This window comes from Miscanthus floridulus, chromosome 9, assembly GCF_019320115.1.
Source record: "Miscanthus floridulus cultivar M001 chromosome 9, ASM1932011v1, whole genome shotgun sequence".
In the NCBI taxonomy this organism is placed as follows: Eukaryota; Viridiplantae; Streptophyta; class Magnoliopsida; order Poales; family Poaceae; genus Miscanthus; species Miscanthus floridulus.
The window spans coordinates 97,080,947-97,095,957 of record NC_089588.1 but is presented as its reverse complement, the minus strand read 5'-3'; the positions used below and the strand labels follow the sequence as shown (position 1 = coordinate 97,095,957).

The window sequence follows — 15,011 nt, the reverse complement described above, 5'->3', positions numbered from 1 at the left end:
TCTCTTCTGAAAACCATTTGCAGAAATGATTCTTTTTTTTTTTGTCCTATTGTTGGAGAGGATGTTGAATGAGTATCTAACGCTTTGACTGTAGCAGTACCAAAACGTTGAATGAGTCTTGTATTTTGAGTGTTGTTTGTGGAGATAGTCTTAGAGTTTTGGAACCATGAAACTCCTACTGACCTTTCAGCCGATGTTCTTGTTCCCTAATAATCCCGCGATGATGAACCGCACTCCGTAATCACACCGCTTAATTAACCCGACTAACCAGCAATTTCTGTATCATATTCTCACAAAAAAAAGCAATTTCTGTATCCTAATCCAAACCTCGCCATCATCCCCTCCGTCAGCCTCCTCCCTTTCCTACTCGGATTCCATTCCATCCACCGGGTCTCATCACTGTTCCCCTCCTCCCCTCAACCTCAAGAATGTTCTCGCCTTGATTGTGCCACCCAGCCCCGGGCCAAATTTTCCCTCCCGGCAAACCAGTGTCACTTTCACCTTTGCGGGGTTGAATTGAATCCTGTGGGTTTTGTTCGCCTTTTGCATTCGTCGGCGCCGCCTGTTTTCTTGCGGGCCTCTCCCTCTTTCTCTGCTCTCCGCTTCGTGGCCCCTCTCACCGTCACTTGCGTGCTGCTGCTGTTCTTCCCGCGCCCCGGCCGATCAACTGATCCGTCCTCTTCTTCCCCATGCCAGCTCCCCTCTCATCGAATTGATCGCTGGATCGACCGACCGCAGTCGTTGGGTCGGTATGTTCTGAACTTCTGATTCTTGGTTTGATCTGGGTTCTTTTGGTTTGGTTTTCTCCAGTTCTTGGGAGGGTGAAACGGCATCCTGATTTCGTGGATTGGATGCAGGCAGGGGAGGGGAGGGAAGGGCGCCGACGATGGCGGACTTGGTGGGGCCGCGGGTGTACAGCTGCTGCATTGCCGGAACCACGTCTGCCTCCACGACGACATTATCTCCAAGGCCTTTCAGGTGAAGAGCTGGAGCTCCTTCTCAGTTCTTGGGGGGATTTCAGATTCCTTCCTAACCATGGTCCTAGTTCTTCAGTAACAGTAGTGTTTTTTTGAAACAGTAACAGTAGTGTTGGGCGTCCTCTCCCCCCCCCCCCCCCCCCCAAAAAAAAAAGAGAGAGAGTAGTGTTGGGCGCATTGTTTGTGAAATCCTATAATTTATCTGCCATCAGTCAGTGACTCAGCGAGTAAAAAAATTCCTTAATTAGTCTATTCATGACAACACTATTACACTAGTAGTTTGGCTGCAGTAGAATTGAAGAAGCTCAGCAGCAACCTAAGAAAGCCTGTTTACTTGCTGCATTCCTATTTCATCAGTTTGAACTGATTTTCATTGGTTGCTGCATTTCCTAGTGAGACCTGAATTCGTCTCTCTGCAGAGTAGAGAAGAACAAGCTGTAGTTTGATTTTTTTTGGTTTGTCTAATTGTCTTTGAAGGATGATGTTGTCTCTCCCTTGCTCTTCTGACTGTTCTAGGGACGGAATGGCCGTGCATTTCTGTTTTCTCATGCCATGAACATAGCTGTGGGGCCTAAGGAGGATAGGCAACTCATGACAGGCCTTCACACCGTTGCTGATATCTACTGCCGTGAGGTGCTAGGGTGGAAATATGAGAGGGCTTATGAGGAGTCGCAGAGATACAAGGAAGGGAAGTTCATATTTGAGAAAGCAAATATTGTTAAGGAAAATTGGTAGCGATTAATGGTTCGGTGTGTTGCAACCTTATTTTCAAAGATGTGATCAATGTCTTTGTACATAGCTGTCTGTTGTTGCCTGTAGGTTCCAATATTGGGCTGCATGATTTTGTTCATGCCATTTGTAATCTGCGCCTGTTAGTGTACATTTCTGTAAAGAAGACAGATGCATGTTTATCTATTTGGTGACCGTTGTCATCAACCATAAGTGAATGACTCCTTTTTTGTTATTTTTCCAGTTGTGACCCATCAGGAGCTTTGCTAATTCCAGGCTATAACTTGCTACACTCTTAATAAAAAAAGGTCCTAGTGTAAATATATCAGCCTGCCTTAATTCTATCTTTTGTTGTTGAAGTTACAATTGCAGAGGAATCATGTTGCACTTGCCGAATGATGTTCTTCAATATGTAATTTTCTTCTCTTCTTGTCTGTATGACCAATATCTTCTTTGCTTGGATGTTTTTCCAGATTCTTGTCTTTGGAATGTTCTCTCTTGTTTCTCTCCTCTAATTTAAAATCCATGCCACGTTTTTCAATGTTCATCCTAGGATGGTTAGGATTGTAATTCACAGCAGTAGAAATTGCATGATCAACATCCTTGATATCAGATGCATTTGCGCCATAACAGAAAACTTGGATGCTGATTTGCTTGAGAGATTTAAGGTGCTCAATGCCAAATCTGTGACTGTATGGCTTTGCTCTGATTACATGGATTGTTGTGTGTAGCCTCTCTAGCTTCGGGAATGATGCTGGTTCGAATAGCAAGCAAGTTTCTTCACAGCTGAAGAAGAGCTCTTTCTAGTATGGGAATCCTACTCCATGAATGACAATTGTATCATCTTTCTGAGGTGATTTCAACCATAAGTCGAGACGAAGTAGGGAAGGCAACTCTCTGAGTATTAATATGTCTTCATATGCTAGTTCTGCAATGTTAATGTTTAAATCAATGAGGTTGCAGAGTGGTGCCATCCACCTTGGTACTCTTGGGAGGAAGTAATATGCTGATAGTCTGAATTTTTGAAGGCTATTGGGTGCTGGCGACCAAGAATCCAGAAACTCAAGGGAACCTAAGTTGCAACTGCAGATTGCAAAGGATTGAAGGTTTCTTGTGCCCAGTTTCCCTAAAGTTCTCATCAAAGCCTCTTGGTGCTTCACATTTCCAGAAGTAAAATCTGTCCAGTTGATTGCAACCTCCTTCAAACTTTGCAGATTACCAAGTTCTTGTACTGCACATGCTGAACTGCGACAAATGTCGAAACCTAGTATGGCTCTTAGGGATGCCATGCTCCCTATACCATCTGGTAGCTTTACTTTTCCCCATGTATGGCCACCACTGAGTATATACTTGAGTTGGTGAAGACCAGTTATTGTTCCAGGTAACTCTTCTATATTTGTATCTCTTATGTCTAGTGTTTCCAAAGTTTTCAGGTCTCCTATTTGTGGTGGGAGATTAGAAATCCATGTCCTCCGGAGGTTCAAATACTTCAAATGAAACAAATTGCTGACCTCTTTCAGATAATTTTCGCTGAATCGTTGGTATCCCTCGAGATTTAACACTCGCAGGACTCTAAACACAGATAAAGGAGGTATGAGGGTAGCTTGTACAAATGAGGTTAGTGTCCTAACATGATACAAGTTCATTTCCCCTTGCATTTTTGATGTTTGTGAGTCACACTGGATAGATAGTCGACGAACAGTATCTTGAATAAATGAGGATGGAACTGGATGACCACCGACCAAAGTGACAAAATTCTCTTCAATGGCCTTTGATACTATAAGCTCAAGCATCACATCATGAACCTTGCAAGCATGAGCGCTACCATCACAGTTTATTTCCATTGGTTGGACCATGCTTCTATTGATGAGCTCATTGAAGTAGCCCTCTGCGACATCTTCCACACTTAGACCTCTTTCTAAGCCAATAAATCCTTCTGCAATCCACTGCTGAATCAGACTATCCCTTTCAATCTTGAAGTCCTCTGGATATAAACTGAGGTATAGCAAACATGTTTTCAGGTGGTAAGGAAGGTCGTAATAGCTGAGGGAAAGTATCTGTTTCATGCCTTCTAAATCAGGATTCTTTTCTAATGCAGAACCTATGGAAACAAGCAATTTTTCCCATTGTTCCTTCAACATGACAGGCTTGCTGGCTAACAAGCTAGCTATGCTTATTATAGCCAACGGTGAGCCGCAACATTTTTTCAGTATCTGTTCTGAAACTAACTTTAGTTGGGGAGGGCAACCATCCTTGTCGCCAAATATTCGCTTGAAAAATAAGACCTTTGAATCAGATTCATCAAGTGGTTCAATTCTGTATACACAATCATTAGGGTCAGAGCAACATGACTTTGCTACTGACTCGATTCGTGTTGTTGTTAGGATCCGGCTGTTGTGATTATTCTGAGGTAAAGCACATCTCACTTTTTCCCATGCTGATTTACTCCAAATATCATCAATTATAATAAGGTACCTGAATCAAATATTGAGCCAGGATTAGATACCATATCGTATAGCTATCATCTTTAGAGCAGTGAATTACCAGCACACAATTAGTAAACCAATTTGGGTTATTTCTTTGTTCAATATATTTATCATGACTTAGAATTGAGCATATCTTTCAAATAACCTATGGGATTTATTCTCATTATATATTAATATCAATCTGAATGCATATATTATTGTAAAATCTTGTATGACAATTTTAGATAGAAACAGTAAGTTATGTGTCATAACTGTCCTCATTCTGAGGTCATATCATAAAATAGAGAGGTATATATGATGCAAAGCCATTCCTACAATGCAGTTAGAAAATTCCTAATATGCTATTCTTAAGTAGAAAAATTGCCCATATTCATACAATTAAGGGTACAATCAAAGGCCCTGGAAAAGCATAGAAATGTCACCACGGGAGCTATCCATCGTCATCAGGTTTAGTATTAACAAACACAAAGTATTATATATTTTTTGCATAGTTGTGTTTCCCCCATGAAAATAAGGGTGTGGATCTTGTTCTTCTATAAAATAGTTAGAAAACTTCCAGGATTTTATCTTTGTTCCTCATTTTGTTTAATGGAATATTGGTGCCTTGAATCACATGGTCTTTTTCATATATGTTCGAGAAAAAATAGATATAATGTTCAGATTTTGATTCAAAGGCACCCAGATTCTGCAGATAGTTCAGCTTGTTTAGTCCATTAGTTCCAGGTTATATAGCAGTATTGTAGAGAAATTAGGGTCTTAATAATTCAAAGAAAAGTAGTTTAATGGTACGACCAGTTCACACACAAGTCATCTCAAATGGAGACTTTATATAGAACTTGAAATGAGCCACAATTATCTTTTCATTGAGATAGCATAGGCAGCTCTTGCACTTTTTGGTTTTCCATCATCGTATTTGGATAGCTAAAAACGTTGTAACAAAAACCGAGCTGTGTGAGGCCAAAAACTATTCTCTCAGTTTCAAAAGAAAAAGAGGAGAAAGCACTAAAGAGGAGAAAGGAAAAAACTAGGGTAGCGTTTGGATCCATAGGGATTTTAAAAATCTCAAAATCTTAGAAACACCCTTGGATTCTAGAGAATTCACACAAATGCACAAAATCCAAGAAACATTAGAGTTTATTTTTATTTAAAATCTGGATTTTAAAATCACATCCAAACATGCCCTAGGTCTTGTGCAAGATAATGTTTTCTATCAACTATTAGAGTTTGAGAAACTATACGAAATCTATTGGGACAGATTCGCAAAAACCGAGATAGGATGAGAGAGCAAGAGGATTGGGGGAAGGTAAAGATAATTGGATAAGTTCATATATTTTGTCATCACAATTATGTTGTGCATTGTGAGCTATAGATCCTGAGATCATGTTTTTATAACATGGCATGCCATAGGTACGTCTAAGCACAAGTCGGGCTAGACAGGGCCTACAAAAAGGCCGGCTAGTATCGGACCTAAAATCCTTGCCTAGGTCCACCCAATGGATAGGTTCGGGCCTCACATTTCGTGTTGGGTTTAGGCCTCGGTGGGTTACATGTGAGTTTGCAATTTAAAAATAAATGATTTTTTTTCTGATAAGCGAAACCTTTGGCTAGGCCCTATCCAATAAGGTTAGTGGGCTGAGGCCCCGTTCAGTTGCTAAAAAATTTTGCATAGTAACTGTCACATCGAATCTTGCGACACATGCATGCAGTACTAAATGTAGACGAAAAAAAACTAATTACACAGTTGGTCGAGAAATCGTGAGACGAAACTTTTGAACCTAATTAGTCCATAATTAGACACTAATTACCAAATACAAACGAAATGCTACGGTGAGCCAAAATCCAAAAAAAATTTTTGGATCTAAACGCACCCTGAGCCAAACTCAGGGGGCTCGGGCCAAGCCGGTTTTGCTCAGGTCTAGTCATAGGCACTCTCTGACCTAATCCTGACTACTTGTTAACCCAAAAGCATATGGGTAAGAGAAATTGTTGGTAGGTCGACCTCGGTTACCTTTTATTTAACAAGCGCTCCCTCAGCTTGCGGATAAGTTGACTCTCCTCCCACGTGTCCATGCGGTCAACCTCTTCTTGAGCCACTTGCGAGAGCAAGTCCTTCAAGAGCTTCTTCGCATCAAGCTTCTGTGACACAGCAGCAGAAGCTCGACAGCTGAACTGCCTTCCAATCCTTCGGAACACTTCCATCGCAAGAGTTGTCTTGCCTAGACCACCAAAGCCAACGATGGAGAGCACCTTGAGACCGGTGGTCCCATCCATCAACCAGTCAACGATGTTAGTCAGCGGGCCATCAATGCCAACCAGATCTGGCACATCAGCATAGAGGACGTTGATCCGAGGATCAACAACCATGTGGTCCCCAGAAACCCAGATGTCCTCACCAAACCTGTACCTCGATCGCCGCTTGCTCACCTCAATGGTGCGGGCCTTGAGGCCCTTGAGCTCGTTGGCGAGGCGGAGGTGCGTCCACACTGTGCTCACAAGCCACGCAACGCGTCCAGTGAACCTTAGGACGCCTCCACTTGACCCACAGTTAGCGGTGCCTGTGTTAGCACCGTGGGCATCGAGACGGTGCATGAACTCATCCATGGCGTCCTCGATGTCGTAGGCCAGCTCCCTCACTTCCTTGGTCCAGGTCTTGGCCTGGGCGTCCGGGTCACGCACCCCGGAGAGCTTCTCGAGGAAGGCGTGCATGCTCTCGAGCTCTGCGCGGAGGAAGAGGACGTCGGTCCTCGCGCCCGCCATGAGCTCGTACTTGGGCTTGAGGATGGAGTTGAGCTTCAGGGCGAGGGACGCCATGGCGCCACCCGCCAAGGATGCACGCTCCATGTCAAAAAAGGAGGAAGAAGGACACAGGTTGTATATGTATGGGTATGGCGACAGGAAATAAAATTCTGAATCTCTGATTATACTAGCAGTAGTGGTGGTTTGCTGTGTTGAGGGTGCAAATGGCACTCATTTTATAGTCAGATTTGCCTAATTTTTTACTATTTAATCTTTTTTCGAAGAAAATTTTGGTTTGGCCCTTTAGTGACTTAAACTCATCTTTGACTCTAGGGTCGACGCTATGAGTCCTGACATTGAGATAACACGTTTCGATGCCACAGATTTTGACGTCAAGGTGCCTAACCGAGCACAGAAAAAATCCTAAATAGAGTTAATGCGGCTAGTATGCGTCATAATATATAGCGCCAATGTCGACGTCGGCGCCACCAATATTAAATGCTAGCGTGTAGCAGTGCCCGACTGCATGTGGCGCCGAGACAGAGCATTGAGGAGCAGTTCAGCGCCTCTGCTGGCTTGCGTTGCGCTTGCGCGCCATACCTGCAAGTGGCTGCAAGGGAGGGGTGCGAACTGTGATGTCTAAACTCTGAACTGCCAGCGGCGTGCAGTGCAGTGCAGCGTGACCGAGGAGGGACTCGGGGTGTTTGGTTCCACGTACTTTTAGTCCATGTGACGTTCAGATATTAATTAGAATAACAAAATATTAGTTAATTATAAAATTAATTACACAGATGAAGACTAATTTACAAAATAAATCTATGAAGTCTAATTAATTTATCATTAGCACATATATTACTGTAGCACCACATTATCAAATTATGGAGTAATTAGGCTTAAAAATTCGTCACGTAAATTAGCCGTAGTCTATATAATTAGTTATTTTAGTCTATATTTAATACTCTAAATTAATATAAAATATCTGATACGACAGAAACTGAAAATTTAGGGGGTGTTTGGTTCTTTAGTCGCTTCTAAAATTTATGTCACATCAAATGTTTAGAGGCTAATAAAGAGCATTAAATATAAATTAATTACAAAACCAATTACATAGATGGAGGCTAATTTCCAAGACGATTTTTTTAAACCTAATTAATCTATCATTAGCACATATTTACTGTAGCACCACGTTGTCAAATTATGGACTAATTAGGCTTAAAAGATTCGTCTCGTAAATTAGTCGCAAGTTGTGCAGTTAGTTTCGTAATTAATATATATTTAATACTCCATGCATGTGTCCAAACATTCGATGTGACAGGAATTTTAAGAGAAGGGGAAGAAACCAAACAGGCCCTTAGTCGGTGAAACTAAACACGCCTTACGAGATGCAGCATGCCTCCTTTCCGCGTGATGTTCCCCGGGCTGGTTCTCTGAAAGATTTGGTCAGAGATTCAGAATCGAGGCCTTGTTTGCCTCAAAGTTTCAAGTTTTTTTTTTCTCTCTCCTCATCATATTAATTTTTGGACGTATGTATAGAGCATTAAATGTAAGTAAAAAAAGTAATTAATTGTATAGTTTAGTTGTAAATTACGAGACGAATTTTTTGAGTCTAGTTAATTCATGATCGGACAAAGTTTGTCAAATATAAACAAAACATGTTATCGTGTCCAGATTGCAAAATTTTGCAATCTAAACCAGGCCTCAAGTGGAGGGCCATTTGATTATTTGAAGCCTGCCCATCCGCCACGGCGCCGCCCATGCATGCATCCTTCGACACGCCGGACAAATCGCCTGGCTCCCTGGGTGAACGTGATTGTCAAGCGGTGACCTCACGTACTGCACCGTCGTGGGCAGGCCGTCACCGGTCACCGGTGCCTGAACCCAGCAGCAGCAGGGCCAGCGCCATCAGAGCTCGTTCGTCGCATCGGGAGCAAGCGAGCGCTACGAGTCTACAGCTACGCTTTTGCAAGCGTCCGCAGTTACTACACACGTCTCATCCATCAGTACTACAGCGCTCTGGCTCCCAACATTTAATATTGGCAGTCGGGCACGGCTACATTTAGGCCCCGTAACACTGTAGCAAAAACCGGTTTTCTCTCTCCTATTTTTCTCTCTCGCTGTAGCAAAAACACTGTAGCGCGCGGGGAGAAGCCAGGAAAAGTGACTTGTGCGGCTTTGATGAACAGTGACGGCGTCAGTGAGAGGGGGAGGGGAGGAGAGAGAAAACCGGCTTTTACTACAGTTTTGCTACAGTGTTTTGTCAGATAAGCTGAAGCCAGTTGAAGCTGTGCCAAACGGGGCCTTAATATTGGTTATGCATCCGCCCGAAGGTACGGGTCACGACACTGGATTTTCTACTGTACTCCATTAGATATCTCGATGTTAATTTATGGCGCTGAGATGTGTTATCTCGATGTCATATCTATTTGCATTAAAAAAATTACATTAAAAAAATCGATCAAAAAAGGACTCATGACGCTGATTCCAAAGTCTAAAGATGAGTTTAAGTCTCCCATAGACCAAACGTAAATTTTTCTCAAAAAAATAGTTAAATAGTAAAAAATTAGATCAGATTTGGGCGTGTCGTAAGGACTGGGTTCCATTCCAAGTCATGGTTCCAAGTCTAGTGTATCAGTCAGCCAGGTAGAAGAGAAATTGTTGCAAGCAGACGATGACCATGTGCACATTAGCGAGGTCTCAAGACTCCGGTGTGTCAGCATGAACAGTTCAAAGTTATTAGCAGTATACTGCTCCCTCTGTTCCCCAGGCAAAAAAAAAAAATACAATTCTAGCACAGTATTATATTTTATTACTTGAGTTTGACCAAATATTACTCCGTATTAAATTAATTATGAAATGTATTTTTATAATAAATTAATTAATTTAGAGCCATAAATGTGAATACCATACATCGTGAATTACTTTACACGACACGCGGTTGCATTCTTTTGGGACGAAGGTAGTAAATAAAAAGAATGGGTCCTGTAATCGTGTGTTGGTGCGTTCCCACATTTGCCTTGAAGTGTCCCGTGACAGCTTATCAACAACTCCTTCTAGAATGTCTTATTGTGGAAGCTTTTCCTCGCAAAACAGTTTCGGTTTCTAAGGAATATTCTGCAACGTAGCAAGAGACCAATTTTCCCTCTGTTCCAGAAATGAACCAAGAGCCCATAAAAACCAGCATTTCATGATGAAACTAGTATTTCTGGCTTGATTGGCTCTGACTCTATCCAAAGGAGTATGAGCAAAAAAAAAAACAAAAAGTCTGCCCAACAGGACCAAAGATAATCAGCTCCTTCTAGAATCTATATGGTGGAACTTCTTTGGCTTTTGAATTTTGTTTAGCACCTTTGTTCCAAGGATTACTGACATGTGTGACCACTGGCGTCCAGCACTCCAGCAGATTGTTGACTTGGACTCTGCAATCCTGGGCTCTTTCCCATCAGAGAGCCCTCTCAGACGCCAGCCCAGTCCGCAGCTCAACCATTTCCAGCCTCAACTAGCCAAGGCCCGGCCCACTTACTTCCCCACGCCATCTCTCTTCTCTCCCTCTCCCCATCACCGTCTCACACACCGCCGCCGGCCGCCGCCCATCGTGCGCGTGCGCGGGAACGGCCGCGTGGATCCCCCCACCGCCCCCGCGCGGGCAGCAGCCGCTTGTCTGTGCGAAGATGCTGGGGTTCTCGACCGGCCAGCTGCTGGTCATCCTCGGGGCCTGCTCCGTCATGATGAGTGAGTAACCCACCTCTCCGCGCCACCGCGCCCTGCTTCCGCTCCGGCCGTGCGGCGGCGACTGTCGGTGGCGTCGACCGATGGGAAGATGATTCCCGGGATCGGCACGTTTTGGAAGTGATATTTCGGTCTGACCATGGTTTCTTCGCTTTTGTTCAGAGCCCAGCGACATGGTGAAGATTGCGAGGACGGCTGGGAGGATGACTGGGAGAGCGGTCGGGCGGCTCATAGTGGCTCGCCGGCAGCTGGACGAGATTCTGGGCCAGTCTGCAGCCACCCAGGTATTGAATACAACACACCCTTTCTTCACCGTGATACCCCGTGCATGCTGCGAGGTGGATGTGTTGAGGAGATGGTGAATTTCGCAAAGGTTAATTTGCCTTCTGGGGATAATGGTTTTCCTTTTCCACTCGGCAATCTGCTGAATTTTAAGCAAAACTGCACATTACTGGTTTAGCATCCAGTTTTCTGAGCGGGTTGTGGTGAAATCCTTCTGCTATGGGTAGGACTGAACACTTTCACAAGCCTTGCCTACGAGCTCTTGTGATATCCACCATTTTTGTGAAGGGTGTAGAAAAATCTATCCTCACTTTGGCTTCTTGGGTTGATTCATGCATAGCTTGTTACACAGTTTTCCAGCCGTTGAACTATTACCTTGGCAAAATTAACCATTATGTTCATTGTCCTGTAATGACCCAATGTCACCAAATGGTGCACTGGCCTGTACACAAGGAATGGGTGCCCATATCATTTCACTTCACCAATTAGGTGTATAATTGGGCCAGCTGAGACATATAATCACCTATTAATGGTACACCTACAAACCTTTCTTTTTTTTTACAAAAACTGGATATGGACAATCACCACCAGGCAATCTGATTTGAACCTACCAAAAGAAAGAGTTCACTTGGTGGTGGTGGTTGTCCATGCCAGCACGTAAGAATAATTTTCATATAATTTTTTGCATGTGTAGCATTACTCATAATCACCATAGGTCGGCAGCTCAATGAACACCAGTTATCAATTTTATAACCTGAAATTAACTGTGATCACATAGTTTCATCTGTGCACAGGTTTCAATAGTTCTTGAAGCAAATGAAACTCAACATTAGCCACCAATACAACTGAGGCTAATCAGTCACGATATAGGTTCTGGTTATTTTGACGAATAATACTTATTGTCACTGCACATGTTGCTAGTGAACTGATTCCTCTGTAATTACAATAGTCTATTTCAACTGATGGATTGATTGTGGAACCTTGCACTGTATGTGATATACTGATATTCAATATATTTGTGTGAAACTCACATGGTAGAATTGTCAATAATATTTCTTTTGTATTCAGGTTCATAAGGAGCTTAAAGAAGCTATGACACAATTAGACTCAATTCGTTATGAAGTCCAGAACTTATCTAGATTAACTCCTGGGCAGTTTATGATGAAGCAACATAACACTGGTAATAATAATCTTACTTTGCAATAAAGTCACATTTTTTCTATGGTTAGTATTTCACTACATTATTTAAGTTAAGTTATTTGGCTCCAAAATTCATCATTGATTTACACATGAGCAAGCATGGCTGAAGCAGGGAAATCTGATTCATCTGATGGTTCTGCAACTAAGGTATGGTGGTACATCATATTATTTCAGTTTTAATATGAGTACTTGAGGTATCTACTAATGCTTGATGTTTCAATAGATCAAAATGCTTAAATGTGAATTTGCTATAAGAAGCATTCTGATGTGCCTACTATGACATACAGTCTGTAGTGTGGCTTCAATACAGATACATTCTGGCTTGATATAGTCCTCCTATCCTGCAAATTCTGGCCATGTTCCATTTCTAAAGTACTCCAAGGCTTAAAGCATGCACAAGAACAAACAATTACACGACAGATGTGCTTTTTTCCCCTTTTAAGTTATGTGTTGTTCCATGTTTTTCTGTTGATAGATCTGAGTGCTGACCGTGTTGTGCTTGCAATGGGTACATGCTGTTAGAACTTTTCATTGCAATGCTTGCACTACACTTGAAACATTTGTTTCTTCTACTTAACAGTGCTTTTATGACAATGCAGCAAGAAGAATTTCGTCAGGAAATTCGCAGTATAATTCGTGATGAAATTAAAAACTTTGGTAACTTTAATGTTTCTTTGTCTTCATAATATCCTTTTGTTTCTTTCTGACTGTTTGCCAATATTGTTTTTTTTCCTGAACTATGTTTGCCAATAATTGGCTAATTAGATCTTTACAACTATTTCAGTGAGCACAACTGAAACTAGAAAACATGAAGTGGCTGATGAACCAACGACACTGAAATCCACGGTATGATTATATCATCATCTCTTCAATTTCTAAGCAAATGCTGGTTTACTATTCACTGCCTTTTTGCTCCTGTAGGACATGAAAATGGCTAATTCAGGATTGACAAATCTGCACAGCCAAGCAATGACGTATGCAAGGCTATCTGAAGCCCCAGGACTTAAGATGGGTTCTTCCTTGAGTGGGAACTACCAAGAGCAATTCAAGGAAAGCAATGGGCTGCTAAATGTATTGCCAATATCAGCTGAAAGTGCCGGATTACTTCCAAGCCGCCCAGGTATATAACAAAGCATGCATGTCTAAATCTTAGCCTTTTTTTTTTTTTTGAAAAACTGGGATGTTGTCATGTAATGACATAGATAGGATTGTCATTCTTGTGGTTGATATATAATGAAAAATCTATGCATAATTGGCCTAGCTTTTTTTTTCTAATGCTACTCACTGCTATGACTTGGTTCAGCAAATGCTAAAATTGCTTGGTGCATTAAAAAAATCCATAAAGCCTGCTCGGTGGAATTGTTTCTATTTTTTTCAGTTATCTTTCGTATTGCTGTGGTATAATGACCTTTTCTGTGTTTCAATTAACATTTCTGCCAATGTATCATAAAAACAGTCCTTCACAATTTTATCTTAGATTGTGAACCCAAGTATGTGTCATAAAATAGTCCATCCAGGTTCAAAACTACTATGTAGTAGTGTGATGGTAAATTTAAAGTGCCAAAAGGGCAACAATGAACTGATGTAACTCAATTTTGTTGGAACTCAGCTTGGAGTCCATAGTGTTTTATTAACATATTTCATCCAGTGTATTTTCTGATGTTGTCTCACTGCAAGTACCTTGATAGTGATAGCAGTGCAAACCAATATCATCTCCATTTTCTTGTCTCCACAGATGGACCAACAGGCTCAGACCTAGTCCTCGAGGCTGTGCTTGAAGCAGAAGTTGCAGAGAATGCTAAACTGTTTGTCTCGCAGCCTCATGATCAGTTACCTAAGGAATGAAGATGAAGATGATGTGCTTGAAGATGTTGCAAACAGGACCAAATTGTTCATCTAACAGCCTCATGGTCAGTTGCCCATGGAGGTTTTTGCCTTTTTTATCCTTAACAGGATTTGGCATACTACTTGTACATTGCATTTTGTAGAACAGAACATTGTGCTGATCGCCATTGAGGATGTACTTGTCGTGGCGCTCTCGGACCAGGCGAAACTTAGTGCAGACGGTGGTATCTTGAGTTGATTAACCCAGATGGTCCAGTACTCTAATGCTACATCAAACAACATTGGTCTCTGCTCTGGAACAGTGGGACATTAACGCCTTGTGGATGCTGAAAGCATGTCCTGGATGGCTGCCGAAGTTTTCAGGTGTTGTTAGACAGGATGAAATGCATTGGCTTGACATACAGCCTTTTCTGTTTTCATTGTAAATGTTGTTGGTCTGGTTGCTACTGTCTTTTGCTGTAAAAGCAATTCTTGATCTTTATGGCATTACTTTAGCTTAATATTTGGTAGTTGATTTGTAAAAGTATTTGAATGTTGAGCATATTTGGTAGTTGACTTGTAAAAGGGTACTGCTAGCCCGGACGTCCGGACGGACGGGGTGTCAGGATGCCCGCATCTGCAGTTCGCTTCCACGCCATTTCATGTGCCCTACGCGGGGCCTGCACACCGGAGGCACTAGGATGAAAATGGTCGGAAAACCTCTCAACCGTTTTCTACTTCTATATTTGAATACGAAAACGAAAACGAAAGCGGTAAAGCTGGACACGAAAACGAACATGAACTTACGGAATATCAAAAATTTTGAAAACAAACTAATTCGAGCGAAATTATGTCGAACACGGTCGGTATACGAAAAATCAATACGGAATATTGACCCGGACCAAGTGCATAACAATTAACAAGTACATAATAATTTACAAGTCCTACAACTTTCTTAAAAAGTATCTCCATTCGACACGATGTAAGGAAGATATGATTTTTTTAAGGCAACAAGTGGTTGTACGCGATTAATATATCGCTGACTTTGTTT

General features: G+C 42.0%; 3 protein-coding genes and 1 pseudogene across 5 annotated transcripts; 2 read left to right on the top strand and 2 right to left on the bottom strand.

The window, feature by feature from the left end:
- The first annotated feature begins 886 nt into the window (after positions 1-886).
- LOC136482442 (protein yippee-like At4g27745) lies at positions 887-2,063 on the top strand (annotated as a pseudogene).
- Positions 2,064-2,307: 244 nt separating this feature from the next.
- On the bottom strand, positions 2,308-3,977 carry LOC136482439 (disease resistance protein PIK6-NP-like). Its single transcript, XM_066479651.1, has one exon. It carries the CDS (start codon positions 3,845-3,847, stop codon positions 2,510-2,512), a length of 1,338 nt encoding a protein of 445 aa, XP_066335748.1. The 5' UTR covers positions 3,848-3,977; the 3' UTR covers positions 2,308-2,509.
- A 2,219-nt stretch (positions 3,978-6,196) lies between these two features.
- LOC136482441 (disease resistance protein Pik-2-like) lies at positions 6,197-7,070 on the bottom strand. The gene has a single exon (XM_066479652.1). The coding sequence runs from the start codon at positions 7,031-7,033 to the stop codon at positions 6,197-6,199; it is 837 nt and encodes a 278-aa protein (XP_066335749.1). The 5' UTR covers positions 7,034-7,070.
- Positions 7,071-10,444: 3,374 nt separating this feature from the next.
- On the top strand, positions 10,445-14,577 carry LOC136482438 (uncharacterized). 3 transcript variants are annotated; one of them, XR_010765079.1, is made up of 9 exons: positions 10,445-10,657; positions 10,817-10,938; positions 12,005-12,116; positions 12,246-12,283; positions 12,736-12,793; positions 12,921-12,982; positions 13,058-13,256; positions 13,872-14,046; positions 14,130-14,577. XR_010765079.1 is itself a non-coding variant. In XM_066479649.1 (8 exons), the coding sequence occupies exons 1-8, from the start codon at positions 10,597-10,599 to the stop codon at positions 13,979-13,981; spliced, it is 762 nt and encodes a 253-aa protein (XP_066335746.1). In that variant the 5' UTR covers positions 10,445-10,596; the 3' UTR covers positions 13,982-14,575. The 3 variants fall into 3 exon arrangements, 2 of the variants coding, with proteins under 2 accessions (XP_066335746.1, XP_066335747.1); XM_066479649.1 differs by having other exon boundaries at positions 13,872-14,575; XM_066479650.1 differs by having other exon boundaries at positions 12,249-12,283; positions 13,872-14,574.
- The last annotated feature ends 434 nt before the right edge of the window (positions 14,578-15,011 follow it).